The 15827-nt window shown below is 45.9% G+C and overlaps 2 protein-coding genes across 2 annotated transcripts; both read left to right on the top strand.

The window, feature by feature from the left end:
• Positions 1-5238: 5238 nt before the first annotated feature.
• Positions 5239-10002, top strand: LOC127785586 (BEL1-like homeodomain protein 4). The gene is made up of 4 exons (XM_052312984.1): positions 5239-6223; positions 6911-7290; positions 8445-8505; positions 8954-10002. Exons 1-4 carry the CDS (start codon positions 5555-5557, stop codon positions 9608-9610), a joined length of 1767 nt encoding a protein of 588 aa, XP_052168944.1. The 5' UTR covers positions 5239-5554; the 3' UTR covers positions 9611-10002.
• Positions 10003-12734: 2732 nt separating this feature from the next.
• LOC127752415 (uncharacterized) lies at positions 12735-15423 on the top strand. Its single transcript, XM_052277754.1, has 3 exons — positions 12735-14627; positions 14847-14964; positions 15063-15423. Exons 1-2 carry the CDS (start codon positions 13158-13160, stop codon positions 14958-14960), a joined length of 1584 nt encoding a protein of 527 aa, XP_052133714.1. The 5' UTR covers positions 12735-13157; the 3' UTR covers positions 14961-14964; positions 15063-15423.
• The last annotated feature ends 404 nt before the right edge of the window (positions 15424-15827 follow it).

The raw sequence follows: 15827 nt of genomic DNA, 5'->3' as shown, positions 1-15827 counted from the left end.
GTCGTGTTTACTACCTACACATAATAGTATCCGTCGTGATCCGATTCCAACCACACCCTTTCTAGACATGGACGAATTTTCAATTTGTGAAGATGACTAGTACTGTGACTTGGCTAGCTTGAAAGACCAGACTGACTTGCAATCACAAGTCGATGCACACATATGCATCTGCATGTACAAAACTTCCAAGATGCTCTTTTGGATCATCAAAGGCTCACAAAGAATTCTTCTCTCTCTCTCTCTCTCTCTCTCTCTCTCTCTCTCTCTCTCTCTCTCTTGAGGTGGGAGATCCAGGCAAGATGTAAATATCCCCTGGTACTACATATATGTACCTATCTCTAACAACTTCTGTTTGGATGACAGAAATGTACTCTGCTACTTCTCCATCCCTGTCCCTGCCTGCAGTCTATTCTAGCAACAAGCGAGACAGTTTTATTTTAAGCGCAAGATGACATACTACTCATTCCGTCCTAAAATATAAAAAAAATTATTCGGATGAGACACATTCTAGTACTACTAATCTGGACAGAAGTATGTCCAGATTCATAATACTACAATATGTCATATCCGATCAAAATCCTTTATATTTTAGTACGGATGGAGTATTTATTATTCTCTTCTCTTTTTAAATATATAACGCATTTGACTTTTTAAGAGATATTTGATCATTCATCTTATTAAAAAATATTTATATAATTAATTATTATTTGTTTTGTGGTGACTTGATTTATTATTAAAAGTTATTTGAGAATGATGACTCATTTTTTATGTGTGCATAAAACTTTGAATAAGATTAAACGTATGTTAAAAGTTAATGATGTCGCACATTAAAAGACGGAGGTAGTATGTTGTTTTAAGTAAACCCATTGCTTTATGTGGGGTTGATCATGGACCAAATAGAAAATATAACCACTCTAGGGATAGGTAAATGCGCAGAGAACATAAATTCGATGTGAAACTTGAATATCATAATTGTGCCTTTTGTAATACACAAACATGTATATAATCAAAATTGTACATGTGCGTTGTAAAATGTACGTGTGTTCATACAAATAAATGTGTGCGCGTTGTAAACATTTGCATTTACACTGTGTTTCTCAAGTCAATAGCGATTTTCCTCATCATTCCAAACTTATGTTATTATTAATATCTTCGGTTTTCGATCGTGAGCTTTGGTTTTCTGTGAGGTCAAACAGATCAGTGACTTACCTTAACTAGCAACATGAAGTGTGTGAACAAGCAAACGATTGTGGGCCCCACTGAGATGACTAATATATACCAGGACCCACATTTCATAGACATTGGAAATGTACTACATGCAGTTTCCCAGCTTACGTCAGCGCAGCTCATGCATGGGTATGCAAATGCAACTAGTTAATTAACCATGTAATTGCCCTTAAACTAATTAACAGATAGTACTACGAAGTTCCAAAATAGCAACCTACTAAAATTTGTCTTATCTGGATCACCACGTCAATTAGGATATTTTATTTCGGGGGTTAAACCAATTTTTTCATGCAAAATTCAAGTCCACTGTTAATTAGTAGTACTAATTCTGTTCCTCTGGCTAGTGGCAAGTGTGCGCAATGCGTGCATTGATACTTGGAATCTGGTAGGAAGAATCGGTGATGCTTAGCTATCTCAAGTTCAATGACAAATATTGTATTTGATGCCATGTAAAAATATAATTATATGCATGATAGGATTGAGAAAGGGGTTAGGGGGAATGATCAGATTTGGTGATTAAAAAATGAAACGGGAAACTTTGGAGAAAGGGACATGTACAACCCGGAGTATATAACTGCATTAACCTAAATATGGAGTGAGCCCCACTGAGACACTTTTTAAAATTTTAGAACGATCCGTTTTGTTTACATTGAATTTTCTGCAGAGTTTTAAAGTGAAGGAAATTGAGACTTCAAAGACAAGTTTATATGTGTTGACGAGGACTGATAGGGTCATTTCCTGGCGCGCGCGTGTAGACATATTGAAAAATATATATTCGACATCATTGTCGACCCATATATATTAAAAAAATTATGCTGTATTTGGTTGGTTTTCTCAAATGGTTAATTATTTGCATCCGTCGCAGTTGTTAAAGATGCATGCAAGCACATCAAGTGCTTCTTTGTCCCACTAATCCTTTCTAGTTAAGTAGTTTTTATCGTGTTTGGAGAGCTCATAGTAGTTGCAACTTCTTCTAAGTATCTTTTTAACTCTTCAAATAATCCATGCATATTCTCATTCAATCTTAAGAAACTATAATTATATAAACCAGAAAGAAAAATAAAACACATAAGCTAGGAAACATAACTTTTCTAGATTTTTATCAGCTGACTACATAGTACACACCAGCTGTTTCTTATAATCTTAAGTATCTAAAAGAGGTGATATAGTCCTGACAAATTCTAACGGTCAACTAAGGAAATAGGCATATAGGAGGTCAGAGGGAAAACTGTACATAGGGGATGAGCAAAATTCAAGAACACCTAAGGCATTGAAAAACTGTCAGGAGCATGATTGGAATTTTTTATTAATTAAGCTTGTAATGAACCATGATGAAACAGTGATATTGCACACCTTTTCTTTTGATATATCTTTTTAAACACTGTAATTGTCTCCCTAGGTTTAATACCTATGAACTGCAGATAAATATCATTTTCCACTTCTGATTCTAGGGAAAAAAATATTGGATAGGATACAAGATACTCCTAAGTGATATGTTATATATCTGCCACTATACATACCCTGTTCTGGATTCAAAGAAAAATATAGGTAAGAATATGCGGAATGCCATGATCCAACCGTAACCGATCCGGTTTCTTCCCTATTTAGGTTTACACCTTCTCCCCTATCCTATATATTGATACAAAAGTGAGTGTTTTCTCTTTATAATTCTGATCATTTTAAATGGTTATAACTTGTAAATTACTTTAGCTCATATATCATCCCCTACTATATTAGGCCATGCATGTTCCTCAGCGTTGATGGGGAAAGTTAGTTAAGAGGAATAGACGGGTAATCAAGTACAGTATCAAGAAGTATGAACTGTACTTTACGCGAGGAATTGTTTGAGCAGGCTATGACGCAAACAGCCAAGCCTTTTTTTTTTTTTTGCCTCTCATTTGATTGCAACGCATCATCATTTCGCATGATTTTCGTCCAAAATATCCTGCAATCCAAACGATCGACGGCCCTCGATATGAAAACACGTGCGTAGAACGTGACCGATGAATTCCATCACTAGACTACTAGTCCACTCCACACCAATCTTTTACTCTGGTTGGTTCGCACGAGTGGCAGAAAAATACTCCTGAAGATATATGCAATATATACATTTCATCATCGGACTACTGGTAATTAAAAATGAGAAGAAGGAGAAAATAAAATTAAAAAAAAAAGAAAGATGCACGATTGTGACGTAGGTGGTCCCACACGCCCTCCTGTGGGGCCCACGTGTGGTCCCCACCGTTCACCCCGTTTTCCAATAGGCCGCTCTACAAATTGTCATTGGTTGGTAGCCTTGGACCACTACCTCGCTCACTCTCTCCTCTGCTTTTTTTTGCGTTCAAGCACACAACAAGCATGTCATGTACACTGCACACAGGCACACGGCCGTACTATTCACTGCCATAAATTCTTTTTTTTAATTATAGATCAAATATTGTCATATTTTATAAACTTATATCATCGCAATTAATATTATTATTTTTCTAAAAAAGTTCATAACTATTTAAGTAGCTTGTAAATTAATGACGCATACCATTATTTAGGTGTAGAAAATTATTGTCTCACACTTCACACTGTGTATGAGCTCGTGAGAGCTCAGCTCCTTTAGACCAAGGTCCCTATCGTTTCGCTTATCTAGAAAATAAACCAAACGATATATTTGTAAATGAAAAATAATTTGTGAATAAAAATTATATATATATATATATATATATATATATATATATATATATATATATATATATATATATGTTCTTAACGGTTTAAAAAGCAAAGACAGAAATATAAATTTTGATGAAAAAACTTCAAAATCAACTTCAAATTTAAGGTTAAAAGTTTATTTTTTTTCTAATAAACATAAATATAAGCGAAAAGATGAGCCTGCAAAATACACATGACACATCCATGCATGCATCCACTTTCTCGAGCGAGAGATTGAAGCTACATCTGGCTCTCGTGATTATCCCATAAGAAGAAAAAGAAGACATCAGCAATAAATAAATAAATAAAAATAAATCCACAGGTACACTGTACGTACATGTGTGGTGTGCACAACAGCACAGGACAGTGCATGCAATGCAACGTATAGCTACAGTGCAACGGTGCAAGAGTAGCGGCAGGCCGGGTGAAGCCGCTATCCTGCAGCTATAGCGCGCGATCGATCGGAAGCTTACGCCGCAACCACCGCCCCCAACCGATCGATCGATCGACTGGTTGCGAGTTGCTCATTAATTTTGTTGTTCTTCTCTCTCTCTCGATATGTGCTTCGTTTTGTATGTGCCTGAGCGTGTACGGGGAAACTCTTTTAATCCCTGGAGATATAATAACCACTTGTTTTGGCATCCTATCGAATGATAAAAAAAAATACACTTACTGTAATACCGTATGTATTTTTTTTCTCATATATCTAGCACACATCATGTATGCGGGTGAGGCCCCGAAATGTTCCCGGAGGAAATTTTGCGTTTAGCCATCAATTGATCTATTCATGGAAAAAATGTGCAAATTTTGAAATTGGTTTTGTGTTAAATTAAGTTTGGCTCAGAACATCCTAAATTTTGGATTTTGGTCCCTTCATTTCTCTTCATTGCAAAATGTAAATCAAAACCCTACCTATGTCAGATTGAGATCCTCCATCTTCGAAATCACTATACCCTTATCACTTATATATGAGTCTAGACTCATCGGGCCCATATATCAATAATGACAAAATCATGTGACTTTAAAAGTTGAGGATCATGATCCTACCCGTGTTATGTCTCCCCGTGTGTAAACGAGAACTAACTAAACTTTATCTTGTCTCACACACCAGCAACCAGCAGAATATATGAGCGGTACATACAAGCTACTTCCTCTATCATAGAATATGATGCATTCCAAACCAATTCAGATTCTTGATGATATTAGGTTTGTATATTTTGGAACAGGGATCAGAGTAGCTCGGTCACATATTCCCATATCTCCCAACTCTCTCTCCTCCCAAAAAAGATATGGTCCTGCTACACCTAGCTCCCCCTCTCCTTTGCGCAAAGTTGCACTGCCGTTGCGTGCGTCTCCCTTCCCCGGGCTATCCATCCATCTATCTACCTAAGCTTTGCTTCTCCCCTTTATTTTCTCTCCCTTTCCTCTCGGTGCGCTTCCCTTCCTAGGCTTAGCTATAGCTCATCTCTCCTCTCCTCCACCTCGACCTTCTCTTGCTTTCCTCCACTTTTGTTGCTCTCAGCTTTTCGCCTTTTCACCAATCCCCGCACCGCCACAGATCGAGGGAGAGTGAGCTCTCGCGTGCCACGGCTCGAGGTGGTCGTGCGTGATTTGATCGATATCCATGGCGCACGATCCGAGCCTAGGGTACGCGGATTACTTCGCGGCGGAGGTGGATGGCGCCGGCGCCACGGAGTTGTATGGGTTGCAGCAGCATCAGCAGGGGGTTGGGGTGGCGGAGATGTTCGGGGTGAGGGGGCTCATGCCGGCAGCGCACGCGCACGAGCAGAGCAAGGGTGTGGGCGCGCTCGTCGTCGGCGGCGGCGGCGTCGATGATGGAGGCGCGACGACGCTGCCGACGGTCCACTTCGGCGGGCTCGGCGAGCTGCACCACCACCAACACCGGCAGAGCCAGGCGCCGCTGTCCCTCTCGCTCCACAGGCCGGAGGCGGCCGCGACGTCGCTGCTGATGCAGCAGCAGCAGCAGCACCTCCACCACCAGCCGTCGCCGCCGGCGGGCGCGGCGTCGACGTGGCAGCTGCAGCAGGGTGCGTGGCATCTCCGCGGCTCAAGGTTCCTCCTCCCGACGCAGCAGCTCCTGCAGGAGTTCTGCAGCCTCCCCGTGAAGAGCACCACCAGCCCATCATCGGCAAGCAAGGCAACCAAACAGCCGCAAGAAGAGGCCGCCGGCGGCGGAGGCTCGTCGTCGTGGACCGCGCCGACGCAGATCCAGTCCATGGACGCGGCCGAGCTGCAGCGGCTCAAGGGCAAGCTCTACACCATGCTCGAAGAGGTGAGAGCTTCTCAAGCTTAGCTAATTAACCACACACACCACCATGGCAAGGAGGCCTAATTTAAGCAAAGCTAGCATGAGAGAGTGTCTCTCCTTGGAAATCTAAAAAGCTGCAGGCAAGTGGCAGTTCAATTATGGCTTGCCCAAGGAGGGTTCCTGGGACAAGAACAGGGAGGGGATTCCATTCTTGGTCCTCACCATTCGCTTTTGGAAACCTCCATTCCTTTGCCTTAGCTACACCTGTAGCTAGGTATCTCTATAGGGAATTCTCTCTCTCCTCTCCTTTTCTCTCCAAGCATGGCCATGGCACTGTAGGTGTAGTAGTAGGGTTGCAGCTTAGCTAGCTAGCTCTCGATCTATGCAGCCTACTGCTAGGCCTCCTAGCTCTCGATCCCTTTGGACTTGGCATGCATGCCCATCCCCTGCTCCTGCCTCCACCAGGATCTCTCAATTAATTCCTCAGACATTTACTCACTGCTTATTGCTTGCCATTCTTGTGATTACACTGCTCATCAGTACAGTGGAGTTCACAGGTAGGTGCAGCTTGGTCGTTGCAGAATTCCGGGCAGTAGTACAAGCAAGTAGAGCTACACCTACTAAGCTACACAGTGTCATCAAATATTTCCATTGTAATCATCTCGATTAATTAGTTGCTGAAATTACTCTTGCTTAATTATTATTATGCAGGTGGATAGGAGGTACAGGAGGTACTGCGAGCAGATGAGGGCGCTGGCGGCGTCGTTCGAGGCGGTGGCCGGGGAGAGGGCGGCGGCGGCGTACACGCGGCTGGCGTCGAGGACGATCTCGAGGCACTTCCGGAGCCTGAGGGACGGGGTGGTGGCGCAGCTACAGGCGGTGCGGAAGCAGCTCGGGGAGAAGGACACGGCGGTGCCCGGGATGACCAAGGGCGAGACGCCCCGCCTCCGGGTGCTCGACCAGTGCCTCCGCCAGCACAAGGCCTACCAGGCCGGCATGCTCGAGAGCCACCCATGGCGCCCCCAGCGCGGCCTCCCCGAGCGCGCCGTCTCCATCCTCCGTGCCTGGCTATTCGAGCACTTCCTTCACCCGTACGTAAAAATCAAATTAACCCCTTCCAACTCCATCATCATACATATATAAATCCATCCCAATCTCAGTATATTTTGATTAACATGCATGCATTCGAGTATGATTTTTTTTAGAGAAGGGTATTTTTTTACCCGGCTTCTGCATCGAACCGAATATATACAACCATTGAAATAGGGAACTTAGTCCTACAAACAACCCAATCTGAAATTCGCTCCTATACATTAAAGCATGATAGTATGATATGTTTGAATTGTTAGAAAGGATGAGATGAAAGTGAGGAAGATTAACGACTTGATTCCCTTTTTTTCGAAAAAGAAGAATAAAAAGGAAAAGGGTAGTAGCTAGTGTAGCTTGCAAGTGCAGCATATTCTAACGAACTAAGGCTAAGAATCAACCACGTACGTACGTCATCTGCTACTTGCAGAAGAATGTTTGCCGGTTTCGTGACGATGCTCAAGCTCTCACCGCGGTATAATTGGGATTCTCATATTCTTAACTTCTATATATATAAGGTAGCTTGAGTTGCATTTAATTTATTCTGTAGCATTGTTCGTTTTCGGTAAGTATCAGACATATAATCAGATGCTCAATTAGCAACTTATTTCCTTTTTTTTGTAGAAACTTAATATATGGCTTTAATTTGGGTTAGCAATTTTGTTCCCATTGACATGTTACGAAATCACCATGAAGCTTTTCTTTTGTTAACGCGCGTACACTTCAAAAACACGTATAATGTTCGTTCAAAAATAAAACACGTATAATAATCGTACAACAATGAGGACGTGCGGCATATGGAATTCATTTTAGTTATTAGCTAGTCTCATCGATCTGGTGTTCATCAGGAAAACTAATTGCTTGCACATATATTAGGACAATAATAAAAATGTAGAAATAAATAATGGACTATATATCTTAATTGTTCTATATACTGTTACAACGTCTACATCAAATACTCCACCACACATACTAGTCTTCTCGATCGGAATATTCCATGTATTATCCATGAATCAATTTTAAACAGTATCTTTAGATATCACAAGATCCATATAATAACGGCTTTTGGTCTATTTTCTCACAGTATATATATGTAACTAACCTATGATTTAGATGGAAGACATATTATAACGCCCTAATTGGCATCTTTTTCATCCAGGTACCCAAGCGACGTGGATAAGCACATCCTCGCGAGGCAGACCGGGCTATCACGTAGTCAAGTACGTACACACTTACACATAGCTAGCTCTCACTCTCTCATCTTCACTGTTCATTCGATCAAATGATCAGGTCCAATAATACAAAAATGTTAACTGGTTCCTATCAACACGGTGATGATCATCGCATCGTAATCATTGCATTGTGTTTGCATCATTATTAAGATAACATTACATGATTGCGGCCAAGATTTGCCCCCACTAATTAACCAACATAAATTGATTCCACACGCAATGCTGCACTGCAATATCTCTTATTAGCTGCAATTTGGCAATGTGGTGATCGAGAGATGGCACATCAACGTACACACACCACACTCTTATTAGCTAGCTCTCAGTAGTCGGGTACCACGTCGGAGTCGCCGTGCGTGTCCTCTTGTGCGAGCAGATGTTCCATGAAAGAATCTAATCAACCTCTCTCTATCTCTGTCGCTCGCGTGCGAATTTGCAGGTGGCGAATTGGTTCATCAACGCGAGGGTGAGGCTGTGGAAGCCAATGGTGGAGGAGATGTACGCGGAGGAGATGAAGGACGAGGAGGGCAGTGGACAGTCCACGCAGGCGAGCAACCCGCAGAACCCTCACCCTAGCAGCTACACGTCGGAGGTGCGCGGCGGCGGCGGCGGCGAGGACCGCGGCGAGCAGAAGCCATCGCGGGCGCAGCTGCTGCACGACGCCGGCTCGCTGGCCTCCGTCGTGAGCATCGGGCACGGCGGCGCGGGACGGACGATGGTCGATCACCACCATCACCAGAGCCTTAACTTTGGCATGATGGACCAGCTCGACTTCGACTCGTACGAGGCGGCCGGCGGCGGGCAGGGGTTCGGCGCCGGCGGCGGGGTGTCTCTGACGCTGGGGCTGCAGCAGCAGCACGCGGACCCGCACGACGGCGTGAACGTCGCGTTCGCCGCCGCCGCGGCCCCGCCCAATTCGTCCGGTGTCGCCGCGGAGTACCTATTCATGGGCGGCGGCGGCGGCGGCGAGCATCAGCAGCAGCTGCCTCAAGCCGCCCAGTTCGGCGCCGTCATGGAAGGCGACGCCGCGTCGCACTACCGTGGCCTCAGCGCCACCGCCGCCGGGTTCCACCTCCTCCACGACCTCGCCGGGTGACCCGTCGCACATCAAACAGGTGGTAGACCGATCGACACGCGCGCCGTACGACGGAACCAATTGCCGGCGACCCCTCCTGTGTACGCGCGTGCGTGCGTGCACAGGCCGATCAATGTCCAATTTCGCGCATGCTTGGGGGGTGGGGATTAATTGGGGGGGAGTTAGCTAGCTAGCTCTAGCTAGGTTGATGTGATTGACGGGGACGCGCCACCGGCAAAGCTCTCGCTCTCGCGCGCGGGCGCGCGGGCGACACCGGCATTGGCGCGGCGAGAGAGGGGGGGTGCGCGTTGTGTCCCTCTCCTGTACAAGTACGTATACGCTGCTTTGGATTTATTTTTGTAGTAGCGATTAGACATCTCGTCGCTCGATGGAATTAATTAATTTTCTTGGCAGCGCGTCTCTGTCTACGCACGTATATGTATTTTCTTTCCGTCTCGACCGTCGCTATTGCCGCGGGCGTACGTCGGCTTCGGCGAACTAATTGCTGCGTGCACCAAGGGTTGTTTTTTTTTTAAAAAAAAGTTACACAGTACAACGCACTCACAAACGCAGTAAACTCACTCCTTTAAACACACACGCAAACCCTACCCATATGAGCATATTTGAAGACTGAACCAACAAATCCTAGAGTTTGACAAAGTCACCGCAAACGTTGATCTCACACTCAGACAAGTACGTCGCCCGTGCACAAGGGTTGTTGGTTGCACACTCTGCACTTGCACCGGGCTGATGCTAGCGTAGTGCATGCGTGTACAGTATAACAGCAAGCGGCGCTTTCGTACAGTCTGGACACAGCTGCTGCCAAACGTTAAGTGAAGTGTACGAACTGATGAAAGAGATTCGTGTTGGGCCGTACGTGCAGGATCGATGGCGATGCATGGCTGAATGACTTGTGAACGGCTTCGAACGAACGATTATCTCTGCCGACCTGTGTACAGTGGATTTAATCCTCGTGGTCGGTCGGTCGCTCGATTCAAATTAACACAGTACGTGTGTTAGGGATCAAGTTCTGGTAATAACATGAAATAATCACGCGTGTGTACTGTACCTTTTTTTTAAAACAACAAAACGTGTGTTAAAATACTAACAAAGTAACAAGAAACTTACTCCCTCCGTTTCAGGTTATAAGATATTTTGACTTTGATCAAAATCAAACTGCTTTAAGTTTAACCAAGTTTATAGAAAAAACAGTAATATTTTCGACCCAATATAAATTTATTATAGAAGTATATTTAATTATTATTTTAATAAAACTAATTTTGTAATTTAAATATTCCTATATTTGTTTATAAATTTAGTCAAATTTGAAGTAGTTTAACTTTGATAAAAGTCAACACATCTTATGACCTGAAAGAGAGGGAGTAGTATCCATTATTGATAAGGAAAAAAATGGTGAAATAACTCAGGCCAGTGTGTTACTCCATAACAGTTAGCTGCCAACCGAGCTAAAAATCTTTCTCCATATATTGTAGAGTTGTGTGCAGTATACTTACTATTAATTTCCTCTATGTCAGTATGAGTGCAAAGATTGGATGTGACATTTCATAGTATAACGAATCTGGACAGTTGCCTAACCACATTTGTTGTACTATAAACTATCATATCCAATCCTAAATGCATTTATATTAAGACGAAGGGAGTAGATCATATTCTAGTAGAATACAAAGTTACAATCTAGTTTTCACTCACTCAAAATACCTATAAATTCTATTACTCCTTCTGTAAAATATAAGGGATTTTGCCCAGATGTGATACATCCTAGTACAACGAATCTGGTCAGAAGTCTGTCCAGATTCGTTGTACTGGATTTGTCACATCCAACTAAAACCCCTTATATTTAGGGATAGAGGGAGTACTAGTTTACTTTCGAACAGGTTAGATCATGCTAAGATCGTACAACAACAGTATCGCTCCCACCTTATCTATTTCTCCTTTCTTCCCATGTTCCCCTCGATCGTGACGCTCACTCGAGCCATCGCCTCCTTGCCCCCATTCCCTCCCACTCCCCTTCCCTCTCTCTCCTCCTCCCAAGCTAGGCGGTGGTGAGGTGTCCCTGTCCCGCACCAGCTACCCCACCATCGAGGACATCACTATCGCCCCACATCGAAAGTTCCTATCCATCATGGATCTAATCCCTCTACCGCCGATCCCGCATATCGCCCTTCCTCAACCTCAAGGATTCGGCAACGTTGCTGTAGCCTCGTCGACCACCAATGTCCACCACCCATCGTTCGTCCCTGCGATCCACGGCCATCCCTTTATACCCAAGGAAACCTTATCTTTCCCTCCCTAAACCCCCCAATCGCATGTCGTGATACCCTAAAATCAATGTCCTTTGTCGAAGATCTGACGCCATTGCCACTACTGAGAAGTTGTCGTTGTCATCATCGTCACTAGTGAGTTATATCCCCCTCCTCCCTTCTACCCATCTCTTGAAAAATTTGGTCACCTCCCAATTGTATATGATGTACTCGAAACACCAAGTCCTTACACAATTGTTATAGTCTTGCGGCTGCCGAGCCTACATACATATACTCCAATGTGATTGTTAGGACATACCAAAAGGTGCCACACATCCTTAATATCTTCTTAAAAGTGGTAAAATCACTATTAAATCTATTGAATTTCATGACATGCTTATGCATTTCCTTCTTCAAACCTTAGTAGGCTTTTAATGGTCCAAAAATATCTAGTCTACCATAAAAACTATTCTCTTTATTTTTTTAATAAATAGCGTCGTTGACTTTTGAACACATTTTTATCATTTAAATAATTCAAAAAATTGTACAAATACATAAGTTATAAATTATGCTTAAAATACTTTTAGTGATAAAGTGACTCACAATAAAATAAATAATTATCATGTACTAGATTTTTTATATATAGAACAAATGATTAACCATGTATTTAAAATTTAACAGCATTATCTATTAATTAAAAAAAGAGGCAGTAGTATTATTATTGGATTTGTAATCAATGGACTAGTCAAAGCTAGAGAGGAGTGGTCCAGGTGGAGCGGGAGGAGAGTAGGTCACACAATCAGATGATGTGCATGCGGATGCGGCGGCTTTTAGCAGTTTCGGTAGGTTGTGTGGCGTGGTCACCTTTGCTCGATCGTCTCCTGTGGGCAATGCTTTACCCGAGGCAATGTCCACTATCTGTTGGGCTCGCCATGGATGGGCCCTCTCAATGCCTAGCCCATCCACGGTTGTGGGCCGTGATTGAGGCCTATATATACGTGGCCTGACAAAAACAAGTCTATACGGCAAACGACATTCAGCCCGCAAGAGAAGGCCCGGCCCAACTTGCACTGCCGGCCCACTAAGCAAGCCGAGGGAGAAGCTGATCGATCCTACAAAGGCGATGCCCGCGCATGGTGATGCATTGACCAGGCCATGGAGGCATGCAGAGAGAGAAGCTCTCTCTCACTCACTCGCTCGCCACACACCATCACCCATGCGCGCTAATTAACCTCTTTTAGCAACTGGATCTCGATCGCCGATCAAGCCTGGCCATTGCGCGCGGCTACGACGACGAGGAGGTCGCCATGGTGGGAGGAGGAGGAGGAGCCGGAGAGAAGCCGCCGGCGTCCAACGGCGTGCACGGTTCCGGCAAGGCCAGGTTCACCCTTCTCTACGGCCTCCTCCTCTACGTCGTCATGCCGGTGCTCTTCCTGTACATGCTCGTCGCCGCCGCCTCCCCGTTCTACAACCCCCGCTGCTCGCCGGAGTCCAACGCCGCCATGGCACGCTTCGTCGTGGCCATGCCCAACGCCTCGTCGGTGAACGGCTCTTCACCGTCGTCTTCGTCCCCTCCTCCGACGCCGGTGAGGCCGATGCGGTCCGCGGACGAGGCGCCGACGGGGCTGCGGCACATCGCGTTCGGCATCGGCGCGTCGTCGGCGCTGTGGAAGAGCCGGAAGGAGTACATCAAGCTGTGGTGGCGGCCGGGGCGGATGCGCGGGTTCGTGTGGATGGACAGGCCGGTGGAGGAGTTCTACTCCAAGAGCTCCCGCACGGGGCTCCCGCCGATCATGGTCAGCTCCGACACGTCCAAGTTCCCCTACACCCACGGTGCCGGGAGCCGGTCGGCGCTGCGGATCTCCCGCATCGTCTCCGAGACGTTCCGGCTCGGCCTCCCCGGCGTCCGGTGGTTCGTCATGGGCGACGACGACACGGTGTTCCTCCCGGAGAACCTGGTGCACGTGCTCTCGCAGTACGACCACCGGCAGCCGTACTACATCGGGTCGCCGTCGGAGAGCCACATCCAGAACCTCATCTTCTCCTACGGCATGGCGTTCGGCGGCGGGGGCTTCGCCATCAGCCGCGCGCTCGCCGAGGAGCTCGCCAAGATGCAGGACGGGTGCCTCCACCGCTACCCGGCGCTGTACGGCAGCGACGACCGCATCCACGCGTGCATGTCGGAGCTCGGCGTGCCGCTCACGCGCCACCCGGGGTTCCACCAGTGCGACCTGTGGGGCGACGTGCTCGGCCTCCTCGGCGCCCACCCGGTGGCGCCGCTGGTGACGCTCCACCACCTCGACTTCCTCGAGCCGGTGTTCCCGACGACCCCGTCGCGCGCCGGCGCGCTGCGCAAGCTGTTCGACGGGCCGGTGCGGCTGGACTCGGCGGCGGTGGCGCAGCAGTCGGTGTGCTACGACCGGGAGCACCACTGGACGGTGTCGGTGTCGTGGGGGTTCGCCGTGATGGTGGTGCGCGGCGTGCTGTCGCCGCGGGAGATGGAGACGCCGATGCGCTCCTTCCTCAACTGGTACAAGCGCGCCGACTACACGGCCTACTCGTTCAACACGCGGCCCGTGGCGAGGCAGCCGTGCCAGAAGCCTCGCGTCTACTACATGCGCGACTCCCGGATGGACCGCCGCCGCAACGTCACCGTCACGGAGTACGACCGCCACCGCGGCAAGCAGCCCGACTGCCGGTGGCGCATCCCCGACCCCGCCGCCCTCGTCGACCACATCGTCGTCCTCAAGAAACCCGACCCCGACCTCTGGAAAAGGGTAATTCTCTACACGTCTCTCTTTTTCATCACGCAGTGACACAAAGTAAAACTTTTGGTTTGGTCTCGTTATGTTTTCTTCTTGAAATGAAACACATTCTTTTATATATAAAACGTCGGTAACGGTCTCACCGTTCGGAGAAAAAATGACATAAAGTTTCTTTTTTTTCACTTTGTAAGCAATGTAAATAGTGACGTGTTGCGGGTGAAATTTGTGTAGTCGCCGAGGAGGAATTGCTGCCAGGTGGTGTCGTCGCCGACGAAGGCAGGGAAAAACCGGACGATGACCATCGAGGTCGGCGTGTGCAGGGAAGGCGAGTTCGCCAAGCTTTAATTAGGTCTGTGTGCTCAGCTTAGCCTAACTGATCTCTTCTTAATTTCCAGTCATGCATGCACGATGTCACCGTAACTATTGGATATTAATCTTGTGCTGCAGTAGCGGGATTAATTAGGAGAGGAGAAGAGGGATTAGCGGCGGCAGAAGAGGTCCCGGGCAAAAGAGAGGATGGAGATTAACGACCAGAAGTTAATCCACTGGGACCGAGCAATAGCTCATTAGCATTAGATCGCCACACGGCGATGTGTTGTTTAATTAGCGCGGCGGGTGTAAGCATGCACGCCGGGACTATTTTGATCTCTTCACTAGTTCACTTACATATTGAACCAACCCACCCACGAACCGGGGCTTTTTTTTGCCTTTTCCTCTGCTGAGCAGAGCAGGAGAGGAAACAGCCGGAGTTTCACAAATCTTGTGTGGTGTCAGAACGATTCAACAATGGCAATACAAAACACTCATAGTTCTTTTATTGATGCCCTTTTGCGAATTTTTATTATTTTAAAACATTTTAATTTTTAATTTAAAATAAACATTCTCATACTTATTTTCGAATCTAAATCTTTTAACCACGCCACCCTTGATATGGTGAAACAATACTTGACTTATTAGGGGACTTATTAGTTTTGTTGTTTTACCATATTAACCTAGATGGCGTGACAAAAACCTTGTCTCGCTAGTCTCGTTGGCGTGGTATCATTGTTTCACCATACCGGTAAGACTAGATATTCAAATTCGATAATAAGTTGTAGGTGTCTGTCTTTAAAACTAAAAACAAAATGCTCAAAAAATAATTTTTTTTAAAAATCCTTATTTGCATGGCTGATTAGCCAAATAAAATGGTGTTTGGATGAGAGAGACTTATTT

The sequence above is a fragment of the Oryza glaberrima genome, chromosome 10 (assembly GCF_000147395.1).
Source record: "Oryza glaberrima chromosome 10, OglaRS2, whole genome shotgun sequence".
NCBI classification, from domain to species: Eukaryota; Viridiplantae; Streptophyta; class Magnoliopsida; order Poales; family Poaceae; genus Oryza; species Oryza glaberrima.
The sequence above is the reverse complement of the archived record's forward strand: the minus strand, read 5'-3'. Positions and strand labels throughout refer to the sequence as shown.

Coding starts and splice junctions, on each gene's coding strand:
- LOC127785586 (XM_052312984.1), top strand. CDS start 5,555: ATGGCGCACGATCCGAGCCTAGGGTACGCGGATTACTTCGCGGCGGAG. Junction 7,291..8,444: donor TTCGAGCACTTCCTTCACCC/GTACGTAAAAAT, acceptor TTTTTCATCCAG/GTACCCAAGCGACGTGGATA. Junction 8,506..8,953: donor CCGGGCTATCACGTAGTCAA/GTACGTACACAC, acceptor GCGAATTTGCAG/GTGGCGAATTGGTTCATCAA.
- LOC127752415 (XM_052277754.1), top strand. CDS start 13,158: ATGGTGGGAGGAGGAGGAGGAGCCGGAGAGAAGCCGCCGGCGTCCAAC. Junction 14,628..14,846: donor ACCCCGACCTCTGGAAAAGG/GTAATTCTCTAC, acceptor AAATTTGTGTAG/TCGCCGAGGAGGAATTGCTG.